The sequence below is a fragment of the Dama dama genome, chromosome 23, assembly GCF_033118175.1.
Source record: "Dama dama isolate Ldn47 chromosome 23, ASM3311817v1, whole genome shotgun sequence".
NCBI classification, from domain to species: domain Eukaryota; kingdom Metazoa; phylum Chordata; class Mammalia; order Artiodactyla; family Cervidae; genus Dama; species Dama dama.
In genome coordinates, this window is record NC_083703.1 from 54,090,598 (window position 1) to 54,106,761 (window position 16,164).

The window sequence follows — 16,164 nt, forward strand, 5'->3', positions numbered from 1 at the left end:
TGCGCCTGGGGAAGCCTGGTCCCTGTCCCCATGCATTTGAACTCGACCATCCAGAGGTCTTGTCCCAAGGGACAATGTCTCCACCAAGATTTATGGCCACAGTTCTCATGCAACGGAGGCTGAGGCTGACCCAGCTCTCCGGCCTCCAGGTATTGCTGGACCAGCTTAGCTGGCAACATGAGCCCTGACCCCTACGGTGAGACCAAGCTGCCACCATGTATGAGAGGGGAGACTGCAACCACAGCTCCAAGCATCCTGAGGCCTGGCAGTGCCGTCCCACTTCCCGGAGTGACAGTCATCAGGAAGCAGCCCAAGAAGGCAAGACTACCAAGGGGACGGCCCCTCAGCAGTGATGTCAGAGAAGGAGGCCTCCCACCTCGCCTGCCCCTTTTGCAAGGTCACATTGCATTCCAGTGGACCCGGGGTCATTAATTTCACTCAGTGATGGGCATAACACCCAGGGCTATCCCCACTTCTCAGGAGAGACTGCGAACTCCTCCACTGGCACTTTATCAATAGCCCACAGGACTGGAGCTAAAGCAGACTACTGCTGAGCAATCCAGCTCTCGCCGGGGTGTTGCCCAGAGACTAGCCACCACGCTGGGTCAAGGTCATCACCAGAAGCTGTGGCCTGCCGGAGAGGAAGGGCCAGCCCGGGCAGGAGTGGAGCAGTTTGAATTAGAGAACCTGCAGGCCCAGCAAGGGAAACGTGCTGCCGCCCCTGTGCTTACTTGCAAGCTAAGAGTGCACGGTCTGGGGACAAAACCACTTCACACTCCAGGCCTGCATGACCAGCAAAGAAACACGGAGCTGACACCTTCATCATGAGTGCAGCCCACAGGAAGTAGCTGCAGCTGGGCCCACGTGAGTCCTCATGTATGACAACATACAGTTCAAGGTCAAGCACCCGCCCCATGCCACTCAGTCACCTAAGGTCTCAGGTCTCAGAGCTGCACATGAAGCTCAAATTCTCCCAACACAGGCCCAGGACGCTGGCTGCATGAGCTGAAACCCAGAGCTCATGCAGACACTGAGGGCCAGCACAGAGTCCACCCCAGTCACTGATGGAAGGAACTGTCCTCAGTCTCTACACATCAGATCCTTCCCACAGCAGCGTCAGGGTTCCCTGGAGCTAAAGCAGGCATCTCCAGCTGAGCCCCTGGCACCTGGAGAAAGAGCACTGTTTGTGGAAACACTCTGATGATGGGTCAAGTCAGGACTAGGCCTGCAGAGCAGGGCAGAGGCCAGCTGACAGTTCCATGATCTCCCCACTTTGGGGAAGCCCGAGGGAAAGGAAAGCAGGGGGATCCACTGCTCTCGAGACCCCAGACAGCCTGGAAACCAATCCCTCGACACCACCTGGCAGTCCCCCTTCCAGGCCTAGTTCCCTCTACAAATCTGAAGCCAACTGGAAGTAAACCCAGGTAATCTGGGGGTGAACAGGGAGTGGCCACAAAGCCATCCTGACCATCCATCACACTGTGGCAGGGGAAATTCAGAAGAGCATTCCTAAACAAATAGTGCTAATTACCCCGAGTTTAATGTGTTTGTCATTAGAGAACTATTTTCCTGGCTGAAAAGAGATGAGCTGATTTTTATAAACCAAGACAGGTGCTAACTTTCCACCCCAGCCTCATTTTAAGTGCAACAGGGTTGCAATCAAGAAACCAGACTCAACAGAGGACAACACACTGGAATGTACACATACTCACGCACATTCAGGGTCACACACAAGGTAGCCACCACCTGGCCCCTATCAAACACAGAGCAAAGCGTCAGAAGCTGCAGTTCACAACCCCAGTGCCTCCGATGGCTCATGCAAACATACACTTCAGACTGCCCACTACAAGCTACCCTCAATTCTGTAAAACACACCTATTTTACCCATGTTACAATTCAGAGGGAACCAGCCATCAGCACAGGCTTACTCCAGGTCAGGCCTCCAACCAGCAAGTGCTGAATCTGTGTGTCACCAGCAGCACCTCCCCACAGCTCCAGTCAAGGAGCAACACTGTTCTTTGCTCACTCCTGCAATAATGAAAGACAAACTACCCACAGAAGCTGGCAGTGATTCCCAGGTGGACTCAGTTTCCCTGATGTGCAAACCATTCAGTGACATAAGCCAATGGCACATAAGCCAAACATACTGCCTTGCAGGAGCTTCACAAGATGGGAAGGAGCTAATTAACATGCCTCTGTGGTGCGACCACCCAGGCAGTAAAGATTCAGAACCAAGTGGCACCTCCTGCCAGCCGGGGGCAAGAGACAGGACAGCCAGCACCCATGAAACCGTTTCAAGCAGCTCCCTCACTCAGCACAGCGGGCCCACAGTGTGGCCCACCAGGGACACAGAGCAACTGCCCCCACGCAAGGTCATGTAGCAGGAAGAGGCAGGCATGAGCTCCCAGCCCAAGCATCACAACCAGAAGTTTCCCTGAAGACTGTCCAAGGACAGGACCAACACAGCCCAAAATAAGGCCTGAAAAACATCCACCACTCTCGAACCCTTCGAGCAGAGCCCGAGCAAATCAGTGGCGAGGCAGCTCCCCTGGCCAGCACTGGGGCAGGGAGGTGGCACCCCTTCACCTTCAGGGATGCAGCCCGGCAGCACCACTCCTGCCAGGACCCTAATGGGAGCTCACCTTTACGAAGAACCCGCTTTTTGGCGCGGATGTCTGTTTCCAGCTCTGCTGCTCTGATGTAAATCCTAACGGACTGTGGGAGGTGACGGACAGCTTGGGCCACCACAGCCTTGGCTGTGTCTCCAGGCTGCAACCTGGCTGCCTCCAGCCACACATCCTCACTCTGCGGGACAGAAGAACAGGTTGGTGAGGTATGTCAGGCTGGCCAGGTGGTAGGCACCCCTGGAAGGGCACACACGAGTCTCAGAAACAGGAGGGGCTGATGGGTGCCCATCAGACCCTGCCCCAGAGAACCCTGAAACCCCCACACGTGGGAATGTGGCTATAGCATGTCTGTGCATGGGAAAGACACATCACCACACTGTGAGGAGAGGACAGGCAGCCTTCCGGGTAAGAAGTCACCCCATGGACAGTGTGGGGACACACAGGCAGGCGGTCATGAATCTGTTGGGGAGTTTTGGATCAATGCTCATGTCTGGGGGAAGAATTCACAGGACACCTCTCACTGTCAGGGTGCCCCAGCCTTCACAGTCAGCCTATAGTCCTGAGGGTCTCAGGACTTTCTAGAGCTGATCATCACAGCCCCTAACGGTAAGGTCCATCTCCAGGTTCTGACGTCAGGAAGGGGAAGAGCTAACCAGTCTTGCTCTCTATCATTAAGGTTATCTGTTAAACAAGTGGCAGTCAAGTTTTCACTTCAAGTGAAAATAAGCAGGAAAAGCCCTTTCCTGCTTTTTCCCCCTTGTCCTCCCTCCCCGGCCCACTGCCTGGAGCTTCAACATGAAAAGGGGGCAAGGAATCCCCTCTAAGTCCGACTCACTCCCACAGCGTCTGGTGCAGCCTAGATGCCAAGGCCCCTCAAGGGTGTGGTGCGACCTCAGGGAGGGTCCCTACCTTGGGGCACATCTCCGTCCCCTTCATGATGAGGTTCCGAGCCACTTGCAGCTTGCCAGTGACTTCCTCCAAGCGGGCCGAGGCGATCCAGGCTGGCGGGTGGTGAGGGTTTGTCTCCCGAACAGACTTGAGAAGCAATCTTGCCTTCTTGATGTCACTGTGTAGGCAAGAAAGCACAGGGTCAGACTGCCACGTGCTGCGGGTGGGCCTGGCCAGAGGAGGCACCCCTATGGACACAACATCCAACTGTCACATCAGATGTCCCTGGTGACAGAACCAAGTAAGAACTTGGTCGGTACCCTCCCAAGCCCTCTGCACCTCCATGCACACAGGCACTGAGCACCAGGGCTAGGTCAGAAGCATGGGAGACAATTAGCAAACTGCTCACTAGTTTGGCACACACATAGATTTTGAATGTTACCTGTAACAAATTTAACATCCACATATTTTGAATGGAAAATCAATCAATTCCACTTTTTCTTAGAATAGCCACGTTTTGGCTGCATATTTTTCAAATAAAATCCAATATGTTCCCAGGAACCTGAGCCTACCCAGCTACCAGCCCTCCAGGGTACTCACTTGATGTCCCCTCCGTGGGTCGGAATCATGGAATTCAAATCCGTCAGATAGCCTTTGGGGTCGACCACAGTTTGCCCACTCACCGAATCAGACACCTGCAAGACAGGCCGAGCCCAGTTGGTTGGACAGAGCCAGGAATGCCTGGAACAAAGTCCTTGGAGGGTCCCTTAAATCCCTTCCCATAATCCTAACTATCAGTGGACACAGAAACTTTTAAAGAAAGAAAACAACTTATTCAAACAATAGTTTGTAACAATAATGAACAAATTTCACCTACACAGAAGAAAAACTTACATTAAAAAAAGGAAACCATAAAGTCCCAGGGGGAAATCCCAACTAAACATAAGGCCATCCAAGAATGAGTGAAACCCACAAGTCAGAGACTTCAACTAGTGTTCTTTACGTTTTCACACAGCAATTCACTGTAGTATTCTCTCAAGTTGTGAGTTACAAGGGACTTCCCTGGTGGTCCAGTGGCTAAGACTCCACACTCCCAATACAGGGGCCCGGGTTCAATCCCTGGTCAGACAACTAGATCCCACAGGCTGCAACTAAGACCTGGCACAGCCAAAAAATTATTTAATTGTTTTTAAAAGCTGTGAGTCTTAAAGTTGCCATGACAACCACACACACACACACACACACACACACACACACACACACAAGCCTGGGTAAAAAGTCATCAAAATTGCAGCAAGACAAGAAAAGGACGAAAGGAAAAGTGATGTGAAAGAAGAAATAAAATTCCCTTTGTTTGCAGGTAACTTAAGCAATGAGAAGGAAAAAATCAAACTCCCTTCATTTGCAGGTAATAGATTATCTCTGTAGAATATCCAAAAGAATCAACAAAAACCTCCCAGAATTAACAGGTAGTCACAGCAGGGCTGCGGAACACAAGGTTAATACCTATCGCTATCCCACACACCAGCAGGGAACATTTGGAATCTAAAAGTAAAAACACAACAATACTTAGAGGAGTACCCAAAACTGTGAAACACAGTGCACCCTTACCACGGGTCTGAACTACATGGGTCCACTTACACTTGGATTCTCCCCCTCAGCACGTACCAGAGTGCTATGCAATTTGTAGCCAGCTGAACCCACTGCCGTGGGACCACCCATATGGACAGTCCTTGAGTGCACACAGGCCAATGCCCCTAAACCCCACAAAGTTCAGGGTCAATCGTACCTAGACAATTAATCTAACAAATATGTACAAGATCTGTAAGAAGAAAATTACAAAATCTTAATGAATGAAATCAAACACTAAATCAATGGAGAGAGTTTTCATGCTCACAGTCAGAAAGTTTAGTGCTGTCACGCAATATCAGTTCTTCCCACCTTGATCTGGAGATTTAACGCATCCCCAGTCAAAATCCCCGCAAGTTACCTGTGATACTGACAAGCTGATTCTAAAGTTTACATGGAGAGGAGGTAAGAGATCCAGAGCAGGCAATGCAACACCAAAGCAGAAGAACAAACCTGGAGAATGCAACCCAACTCAGAGACTTATTATACTTTATAATGATGATGACGTATAGTGATGACGACAGCGTGGTAATGGGGGAAAAAAAGACAAATTGGTCAACAGAACAGAGAAACCAGAAATAGTTCTACACAAGTTCAGCCAACTAATGTCTGACAAAGGAGCAAAGGCAACACAATGTAGAATCTTTGTTGACAAATGGTATGAAACAAGTGGACACCCACATGCAAAACATGAAGTGAAGGGCTTCCCTTGTGGCTCAGTGGTAAAGAATCAGCCAGAATGCAGAAGACCCGGGTTTGATCCCTGATCCAGGAGGATTCCACATGCTACAGAGCAACTAAGCCTGTGCACCACAACTACTGAGCCTGTGCTCTGGAGCCCAGGAGCTGCAACTACTGAGCCAATGTGCCATAACTACTGAAGCCTGAGCATCCTAAAGTGTGTGCTTGACAAGAGAAGCACTGCGTTGAGAAACCTGTACACCAAAACTAGAGAAAAGCCTGAGCAGCAAGGAAGACACGGCACAGCCAAAAATTAATTAATTAATTAAAAAACAAAATATAAATTGAGACACAGATTTTACACTCTTTATAAAAGTTAACTCAAAAGGAATCACAAAATTTCCCTGGTGGTCCTGACTCTGGTTAAGTGGTTAAGACTCTGCACTTCCAAAGTAGGGGACACAGGTGTGATCCCTGGTCAGGGGACTAAGACCTGATATGCCACATGAGGCAGCCAAAAAACATTTTTTAATTAAAAAATAAATTAAAAATTAGTATGCTATATGCAGTTTAAATTTTTTTTAAAAGGAGGGGGTATTACAGACTTAAATAAGATGCAAAACTATAAAACTCCTAGACAATAACATAGGAGAAAACTGACATGACCTGAGGTTTGGCAATAACCTTTTTGGACACCACATAAAAGGCACAATTCAAGACGGGAAGAACTGATAAGCTGGACTTCATCAGAATTAAAAATTTCTGTCTGTGAAAGACACTGTCAAGAGAATGAAGACAGGCCACAGCCAGGAGAAAACATTCAGAGGAGACATATCGGATAAAGAATTGTTATCTAAAATACAAAGAAAACTCTTAAAGCTCAACAAAACAAACCACCCAGGGAACTCCCTGGTAGTCCAGTGGTCAGGTCTTAGTGCTTTCACTGTCAAAGGCCCAGGTTCAATCCCTGGATGGGGAAATAAGATCCTGCAAGCCACACAGCACAGCCAAAAAAACAAGTTCTTGAAAAAAATGGGCCAATAACTTGAACAGACATCTCTCCAAAAAAGAGATACAAATGACCAACAAGCACATGAAAAGATGTTCAACATCATGAATCAGGGAAATGCCAGTGAAAACCACAATAAGCTATTACCTCACACCCATGAGGACAGCTACTAGGAAAATGTCAGAAAATAACCAGTGTTGTCAAGGACGCAGAGAAACTGGAGCCCTTGCACAGTGGTGGCCTGCTGGAAAACATTATGGAGATTCTTCAAAAAAGTAAACTGAGATTTAACACTTGATCCAGAAATCCCACTTCTGAGTTTATACTGAAAGGAAGTAAAAATCGGGACCCGAACAGGTACACCAAGGCTCATAGCAGCAATTGTCACAATTGCCAAAAGGTAGATGTGTCATGAGAGATGGAAGAGTAAACAAAATGTGGTTTAGACATACACACAATGGAGTACCATTCAGCTTATTTTTTTTAATATTTATTTTTTATTTATTTACTTGGCTGCACCAGGTCTTAGTTGTGGCACCCGGGATCCTCAATCTTCATTGTGGCAAGCAGGATCTTTAATTGCAGCATGTGGGATCTAGTTGCCTGACTATGGATGGAACCTGGGCCCCCTGCATTGACAGCTCAGAGTCTTAGCCACTGGACCACCAGGGCAGTCCCTCACTCAGCTTTAAAAAGGAAGAAAATCCTGACACCTGCTACAACATGAATGAGCCTTGAGGACTTAAACGAAGCTAAGTGAAATAAACCAATCACAAAAGTCAATCACTGTATGAACCTATTCATGAGGTCCCAGAGTAATCAATTCAGACAGAACGCAGGATGTGGGCCAGGGGATGGAGAGTGAGAGGCTCAGTTTGGGAAGATGAGAAAGTTCTGAGATGATGGTGGTGATGGGGCACAATATGGATGTACTCAATGCCCCTGACCTATACACTTAAAACTGGTTAAAACTGGAACTTCCCTGGTGGCATGGCAGATAAGAATCTGCCTGCCAATGCAGAAGAGACACTTTTGACCCCGATCCAGGAAGATTCCACATGCCGTGGAGCAACTAAGCCTGTGAGCCACAACTACTGAAGCCTGTGCGCCTGAATCTGGACTTTGCAACAACAGAAGCCATGCAATGAAGCCTGAGCACTGCAATGAAGATTAGCCCCTGCTTGCTGCAACTAGAGAAAGCCCACGCACAGCTACTAAGACCCAGCACAACCAAAAACAACAACAAAAATTTTTAACGGTTGAAACTATAAATTTTTATCTTAAAAATATTTTAGCACAAAAAATTACAATAAAGGCTTCTTTAAAAAAAAAATCCCATATTCTACACACAACAATAAACAACAAACCAGATCCATGGAACATAAATGACACTCAGCTTCACCACGAACAAGTAGGCAAAGTAAGTGGAGGCTCTTCAGGGGACAGGCTTTGCCCCTCAGACTGGCAAAGACAGAGGTCAGCTCCTCCATGTTGCTGAGTGTGAGATATCCTGACTTTGAGAGACACTTTGGCACCTAAGTGGAAATATGCCAATCTAACAATTTCACTTTAAAAATACTATAAAAACATTCACCTAAATCTCAAAGAGAGAAGCACGAGGAGCTCATCAAAACATAGTGTGTTATCACAAAAATGTAGAAACCACCCAAAGGATCTATCAATCAAAGACTAAACCACGGTACTCGCAGTGAACTACTTTCCAGTTTATAAACACATATTTAGCAATACAAAAATGTGCAATTTTTTGGATCAATTTTTTTCTCCTATAAAATATTTGCTCACTATAAAAACTCAAGTATAGCAAAAGCTCAATTAAAATGTAAAAATTTCACACTGCATCAACAGGAATGGTTGAGTAGTTCACTCTGCTGTTTCTATATTTCTCAGTATGTGTGAAATTTTTCTGTAAAAACGTTAAACACAAAGTGTTCCCAGTGATGTGGGTGTGCAGATCCATCTGTGTGGGTTCACTCTCTTCAACACACTAGTGTTGGGTCTGGTTTTCATGAGCATGACAACTCCTTCCTCATTTGCAGATTCTTTTGACTTTATGCTGCTTTCTGTCGTGCAAAAGTTTTTAATCTGTACGTAGTCAAATTTGAAAGCATTGTCCTTCACTGTTTCCGACAAGCATGTCATAAGGTGAAAGGGTCTTTATCCAGCCAAGGTTTTCTGGAGTCAAGAACCAAGCAAAGACTCCATAAGGACACAACTCACTCAGGTGTGGGAGGGACACACACGTTTAATTTTCATGTAGAGGAAGGGCATTAAGTGACATCAACACTAAGCATGTGGCTTGTCATGAGTGCCTGTTTGGGCTGCTCCTCAGGCAGCCCCCTGTTACCTGCCACAGACCCCATGCCCTGAGGGAGCAGGAGAACCACACCAGGTGGCCCTTTGCTGCTGGCGCCAAGTGCAACATACCTGTACCCACCCGAGGACCAGCCTGTGGCAGAATCCTACCACTCTGTGTAACTGGACACATCACAGGTCTGTTTAACACCTGACACAGCATTTCAAAGGTGAACTTTTCACAAATGTATATAAATTTAGTAAGCAAAAACAAAGTTATTTAATATCATCTATAGGAAAATAACGCATGACACAAGCTCTCACCTGGCTCAGCCTCATGTCCATCAGAGTGTTCCTGGCTTGGCCAATCTTCCTCATGTCCAGCTCACCTGTGCCGGGTGTCATCAACCCAGGTGTCATCCCACCTGGGTATGGGGTGTTCAGTCCGCCTGGATAGGGTGTGTTCAGGCCTCCAAATTGCTGGGGGAGCAAGGACAAAAGGCTGGCCTGTATTTTCATGCATTTCATTCTCATCTCTCCAAAGTCTTTCCACTGGAGCCTGACATCTGAACTGTCAGATGGACTCCAGCCCCTGCCCTGCCCTGCCCACCCTCTGCTCCCACCACTGGTCTGTGTGACCATACGGGAAGAAGCCCTGTCCACTGTCTCTGTGGAGGCTTACAGTTTGCCGGGGATCCACTGAAGTGTGGTTCTCTCCAGTTTGTAAATGTTTGGCAAAGAAACTGTCAGGAACTGGGGTCAGCTTCTCATAGCGGGGATTCCGCTGGCGTTTGTTTCTGGCGTCGCCGACCTCAGGGATGCTTAGCCACTCTTCTTCGGTGACTTCTGCCAGTTTCCTCTGGAAACACCACGCCCCCCCCCCCAAAACATTAATTCTCTGGCAGAATTTCACAGGCACCACAAAAACCACTTTCTCCCTGACCCCTATCACCCAAATCATGGTGCCTGAAGGAAGGGCTCTGATGCAGACATATTTCTCTACTTCACTTAGAAAAATCAACTTGTTGGATCTGCTCTACTTCACTCAGATGTTAAGTTGTTCTGTCAAAGCCCAGAGGACAGGCTCAGAAAACCTGACATCTAAACAACACAGCTACAAAGTTACAAGAAAATCAGCTCATCTGTCCCACCTGCTCTAGTGAGAAAATGCTTTCTGCACACATGCACTTAGGTAAGCATACCCCAGCAGGGCCCTTCTCCCACCCTCTGAACAAAACACAGAGCAGAGCCTCATCAGTGAGCCCCACAGGCTCTGTTCTCTGCTGGGAAGGGCATGAGGAACAGCAGGTCACCGGTCGGCTCACTTTGAGATCTGAGAACTGCTGCTGAATTTTGGGACGCTCCATGCGATATTTCTCAATTTCTTCTTTTTCCCTTTGTTCCCTAGAAATAAAATGTGTGTACACATTAGAAATCCTGGATGTCCATTCTGAAACAAGTCACTTTATTATCCTTCCTAATTAAATCACCAACAAGAGTAATTTCACACACTAAGCAGCTAAATCAAATCTATTTTAAGGCAACAATGGACACATGCACAAATAACTCCATTTGCTACCTGATAAAAACTAAAGAGTTGTCTTATTACAACAAACCCTTGCATCTGACACAAGTATGTGCTGTGCTGTGCTTAGCTGCTCAGTCATGTCCGACTTTTTGCGACCCCATGGGCTGTAGCCTGCCAGCCTCCTTTGTCCTTGGGGATTCTCCAGGCAAGAATACTGGAGTGGGTTGCCATGCCCTCCCATGACACAAGTATATTTACTGCTTTAAAATTCTATAAAATCTCAAAGGAAGGACCATCTTGTGATACTTATTTCAGGAGGAAAGATGAAGCATAGTCCTAGCTGCCCATCCGAATGGGTTCCTGGTGACTCAGGCCAGGCTGGTGTGAACACAGAGAGCAGTGGGCAACGATGACAAAGAGTCAACCAAGTGAGCTAAACCAGAGGGACGCCAGTCCAGTGGCGATGACATCACAACACTGAGATTCACACTTTCCTCCACAAAGTTAGGTAGGAATCTCAAAGTACAGTGATGAATGATGTGCTTGGAAAAGACAAAAACCTCTCTGTGGACCAGAGACAGTCCATCATCATAGCTCATGGTTTTCTGGCGAAAGACATTCCATGTGATTTGAATCAAGCCTTGGGCTCCAACTTCTAATCCACCAGATGCACTGACAGGGCAACAAAAGGCACCCTAGGAAGATGGGCAGTCATTCAGTAAAGGGGTGGGGTGGGGTGGGGTGTGTGTGCCTAGGAGACATGCCCAAAAATCGGTTCTGACTACCCTGATTGGGAAAGGCAATACGATGATAACCAGCTATCAGGTTAACAAAGATGGACCACTCAGCACCAGGACAAACTGCGCCTACAAGGATCCAGCAGAGCCCGCCTGCAGAAGCAGGCCAAGCCAATGTGCAAACTGAACAGTGCAGGCTACGTGGCCTGAAGTCACTTAAGTACAACTTTCTGGATGTATACATGTCATTCAGGTTTTCTTAAATGAATGAATTCCAGAAGATTGCAATCAAGTCGTCTTTAACACGCAAAACCACTTAATTACAACACACATAAACTCAAGCATGTTAAAGACTGTGCTTTTAAAAAAATTCCCTTGGTGCACACTTCAGTAGCCCATACACTAAAATTGGAACAATACAGAGAAGACTAGCATGGCCTCTGCATAAGGATGGGGCTTCCCAGGGGGTGCAGTAGTCAAGAATCTGCCTGCCAACGCAGGAGATACAAGAGACACGAGTTTGATCCTTGGGTTGAGAAGATCCCCTGGAATAGGAATTGGCAACTCACTCTAGTATTCTTGCCTGGGAAATTCCTGGACAGAAGAGCCTAGCGAGCTATAGTCCATGGGATCTCAAAGAGTCAGACACGACTGAGCACACACATATGCATTCATGTGTGTGCTATGATGACACACAAATTCATGAAGTGTTCCATATTTTTGTATTGTTGTATGGCAGAAACCAACACAACACTGTAAAGCAATTTTCCTCCAATTAAAATATAAATTAAAAAAATGATACTCTTGATTAAAAAAACTTTTCTGAAAAACAGAAGTTCACGCCTCTAATAAGATCTTCAAAAAATTTAAAAATTCTACATATGAGAAGTAAGAGAACTCTATGTTTAACAAGCAGTAGAAAGAAAAAAGTAAACAAAATGTTACCTGTCACCTTCCAGGCGTATGAATAAACATTACCCTTTTACCTAAACTTAAACCTCCCTGTCCAAATATTCCACAGTGAGAATGCATTCTTTTTTGTAGTAAAAAATATAAAAAATTTATAAAGCAATAAAACTTATTTTAATAAGCAATAAAACTTATTATAGTCCTATGTTTACTTCGCATAAATTTCCCCAGTAAAGGACAAGGAATCAGAAAGTTGCCACTGAGGTAACATCAAGGACAGACAAGCTCAAGATCAGTGCTACACACCCACCTGAGCTACCAGAGGGAAAACACGAGGGCCCCATGGTGGGGCAGAGAGAGGGTGGGTCTTACCTAAGCCTGCCTGAGCCTCTTGCCTTCCAGCTCAGTACAGTCTGTCCCTACCAGCCCAGCCCAACAATGACATGAGCAACAAGACTCTCCAGACACAGCTGCCTGCCCACGAGGATTTTGATGGTCATTTGCTATCTTCAGTGAATCTCCAAATTACTTAATACACACTCATCAATATCACCACACGCATTTCAAAGATGGTAAACCCAATGCACAGTCAGAATAATCCCCCCAATTCTGTGAATTTCCAAAAAGTCAAATAAGGAGTTCCTAAGCTCTCCACTCTAGTCCCTAGGCCCTGAGGTACTGGGAAACAGTCACAGATCGAGCCCCAGGCAACCACAAAGCTGAGCTGACAGACGTCCTATTTTTGCAACTTTTCTCCAAGTATGAAATAAATCAAAACAAAGCTTTTTTCAGACTTCCGCAGCAGTCCAGTGGTTAGGACTCCACGCTTCCACTGCAGGGGTCACAGGTTCAATCCTGCTGAGGAATGAAGATCCCACATGCTACAGAGTGTGCCTAAAAACAAATACATTTCCCCCCCTCCCCAAGTTAGATAAACACAGAGTGAAGAGTGATAATCTGTCTTACCTTCTCTCCTTCCTTCTTTCATCCATCCTTTTATCCAGGGCTGCATAGATAGCATCTGCTTCCTCATCATCTTTTTCATAGGGCCCACTTGAGAAGAGACTCCCAGCATAGCCATTAAACTGAGAACCAAACAACATTCTTAGAGGAGCGGCTTCTCCTCCAATACAACCCCCACTGGCAGCAACAGAACACATCTAGCTGCAAAATGCTAGCTTAACAATTTTTTTTCAGGCAGTTAAACCCAAATTGAAGGATAGCAAAATAGCTGATGAGTACTCTTCAAAATTGTCAAGGGCATGCAAGAGAGTGTATCTACACCAATCAGAGGAGACTAAGGAGACACAACATGCCAGGTGGGATCCTGGATCGGGTCCCAGGCAGGAGTAGGACACAGGTGGAAAAACCAGGGGAACTGAAGTAAGATCTGTAAGTTAATAGTGCTGTGCCAATGTTAATTTCCTGGTTTCAATAATAGTACTAGGGTGCATAAAAAACTAAATTCAATATCCTGGGATAAACCATAATGGAAAAGAATATAAAAAAGAATGTATATAAGTGTATAGCTGAATCACTTTGCTGTACAGCAGAAATACAGTATTGTAAATCAGCTATACCTTAAAATAAAAATGAAAATAAAAATAAATAAACACTTAAAAAAATAAAAATAGGACTCTCCCTGGTGGTCCAGTGGTTTCCAATGCACCCCCAAGCAGGGGGTGCTGGATCAATCCCTGGTTGGGGAACTAAGATCGCACATGCCGTGCTGCACGACCATGAATAAGTAAGTAAATTTTTAAAAAACACAATAATAGTACTAGGGATATGTAAGATGAAGAGAAACTTGTGAAGGGTATGCAGGAAGTCTCCATACTATTTTTGAAACATCTCTATAACTTTAAAGTTATTTGAAAATTAAATTTTTATTTTTTTAATTAAAAATTAAATTTTTAAAAACATTTTCCTCTAAGGAAAAATACCATCTGTTGTAATATATCTATAGAAAACCTCATAGACCAAACAAGAATTAACTAAGAAGACAAGAACTAACACAAATGAAGACAAACATTACCACCAATTCCACTTACAATTTCCCTCATTAGGGCTTTCCTGGTGGCTCAGTGGTGAAGAATCCACCTGCCAATGCAGGTGACATGGGTTTAATCCCTGATCCAGGAAGATCCCACATGTCTCAGAGCAAGCAGCCCATGCACAACTCTTAAGCCTGTGCTGGAGAGCCCAGGAACCGCAACAACTGAAGCCACCACAATGAGAAGCCCTCTCACTGCAAGTGGAGAGTAGCCCCTGCTTGCCACAACCAAAGAAAGTCTGTGCAGCAAGGAAGACCCAGCACAGCCCCCAAAAAAGAATAAGAAAAATAAAAGTTTAATAAAAAAAAATTTTCATCTTTAAAGACCAGCCAAGCTACGTCAATGTGACAGTTCTAATATCAGCAAGTGCATCTCTTCTGAAGCAACCACAAAAGGGCACATTTCATTGTATTTGTCCTGCTCCCCCTCACACTCTGTACATGCTGTCCCCTAACCTTGAGGAGCTGAAACAGTCAATATACCCATTACACCAAGCCCCTCATCAAATGCCCACAGCACACTGTCCCACACAAATCACCTCATCATAATTGGTGTCATTAAGATCCTCATCATCATCATCTGCAGCCTGGCTCTTCTTCATCTGGTCCCCGACGGTCCTCTTGCCTGGGGGCGCATGGCGGTCATCCACAGGATCGTTGGCATCCCGAGCAGGCCCGATGTCTGAGCGGGTGGTGAAACCAGTGGCGCTGCAGGAAACCCCACGGCGCCCATTTACCCTGTGCCAAGACGCTTCCCAGCTGTCACCTCATGACACCTTTTTCTAACTCCCCTGGGAAATCTTCAAAGAGCCCAGAGACAGTGAACTCCATACAGCTTTGCTCTCACACACTGCTTGTCTGCCATCTTCAGGAGAGAAACCTAAGGAGGTTCTGAGATTCGCCTGGGCACCAGACCTCCCTGCTTCTAGGTCCCAGCCTCCCATTTCCAACAGCCTGACAATCAGCCCCCTCTCCCAATCCACCAGGTCCTCAATCAATGTGGCCCAGTCGGAGTTCCTCCTCTGTCCCACCCTACAGCTGCTCTGGGCCGTTTCAGTCAATGGTGACAGTGCTCCCCCAGGCACCACAGCATCAACTTTGCTTCCTTCTCCCTCCCATCTCATTAGAAAATACCCTGGTGCTGAGAAAGATTGAAGGCAGGAGGAGAAGGGACGATAAGAGGATGAGATGGTTGGACGGCATCACTGACTCAATAGACATGAGTTTGAACAAGCTCCGGGAGATGGTGAAGGACAGGGAAGCCTGGTGTGCTGCAGTCCACGGAGTGGCAAAGAGTTGGACACAACTGAGCAACTGAACAACAACCCTCCCATCTGTGTCCAAATTCTACAGGCTCTACCACCAAAATCCCTCCTCCCATTCTGGCTACCCCCACATGTAGCTCTCCTTCTGCTTCAATGCAGCTCTGAGCACAGTATACTGAGGCGTCTGCCTCTCTAATGCCTACAGGGGCTCTGGTCCCTCTGCTCCTGTGGTTCCACCCACACAGATTCCTGGCAACTCCCTCTTCTTCCTCCACACTTCATCTTCTTTCTTAACTGCCCAGCACACAATGGGTCAGTTTCTTCTTTGACCCTGCCACAACTGTATATCCTTACATCCTCCTTCTAAACTTGGCTCGGATGCTGGCGGCTGGAACCCCAGAGTTGTAAATCTGTTTCTCTTTATGTACTTCTTTACACAAATACCTCATGTCTCCTGTTAAACTGCAAGTCCACTGAAAACGCTGTCAATTATCTTAGACTTATGTGTCTAAGACCCGGATTCTA

General features: G+C 46.4%; 1 protein-coding gene and 1 non-coding gene across 2 annotated transcripts in view; one reads left to right on the forward strand and one right to left on the reverse strand.

Annotated features, from left to right (window-relative positions):
* The window catches only part of PRPF6 (pre-mRNA processing factor 6), a 34,242-nt gene that overhangs the window by 17,245 nt on the left and 833 nt on the right, over positions 1-16,164 (reverse strand). The window contains exons 2-9 of the mRNA XM_061126796.1: positions 14,914-15,082; positions 13,288-13,406; positions 10,473-10,551; positions 9,830-10,006; positions 9,472-9,627; positions 4,116-4,210; positions 3,537-3,693; positions 2,643-2,805 (exon numbers count right to left, since the gene is read on the reverse strand). Coding sequence (XP_060982779.1) covers positions 2,643-2,805; positions 3,537-3,693; positions 4,116-4,210; positions 9,472-9,627; positions 9,830-10,006; positions 10,473-10,551; positions 13,288-13,406; positions 14,914-15,082 — 1,115 coding nt within the window. The remainder of the gene's footprint in view (positions 1-2,642; positions 2,806-3,536; positions 3,694-4,115; positions 4,211-9,471; positions 9,628-9,829; positions 10,007-10,472; positions 10,552-13,287; positions 13,407-14,913; positions 15,083-16,164) is intronic.
* LOC133045316 (U6 spliceosomal RNA) lies at positions 11,791-11,897 on the forward strand. Its single transcript, XR_009690194.1, has one exon. It is a non-coding gene; the product is annotated as a U6 spliceosomal RNA (small nuclear RNA).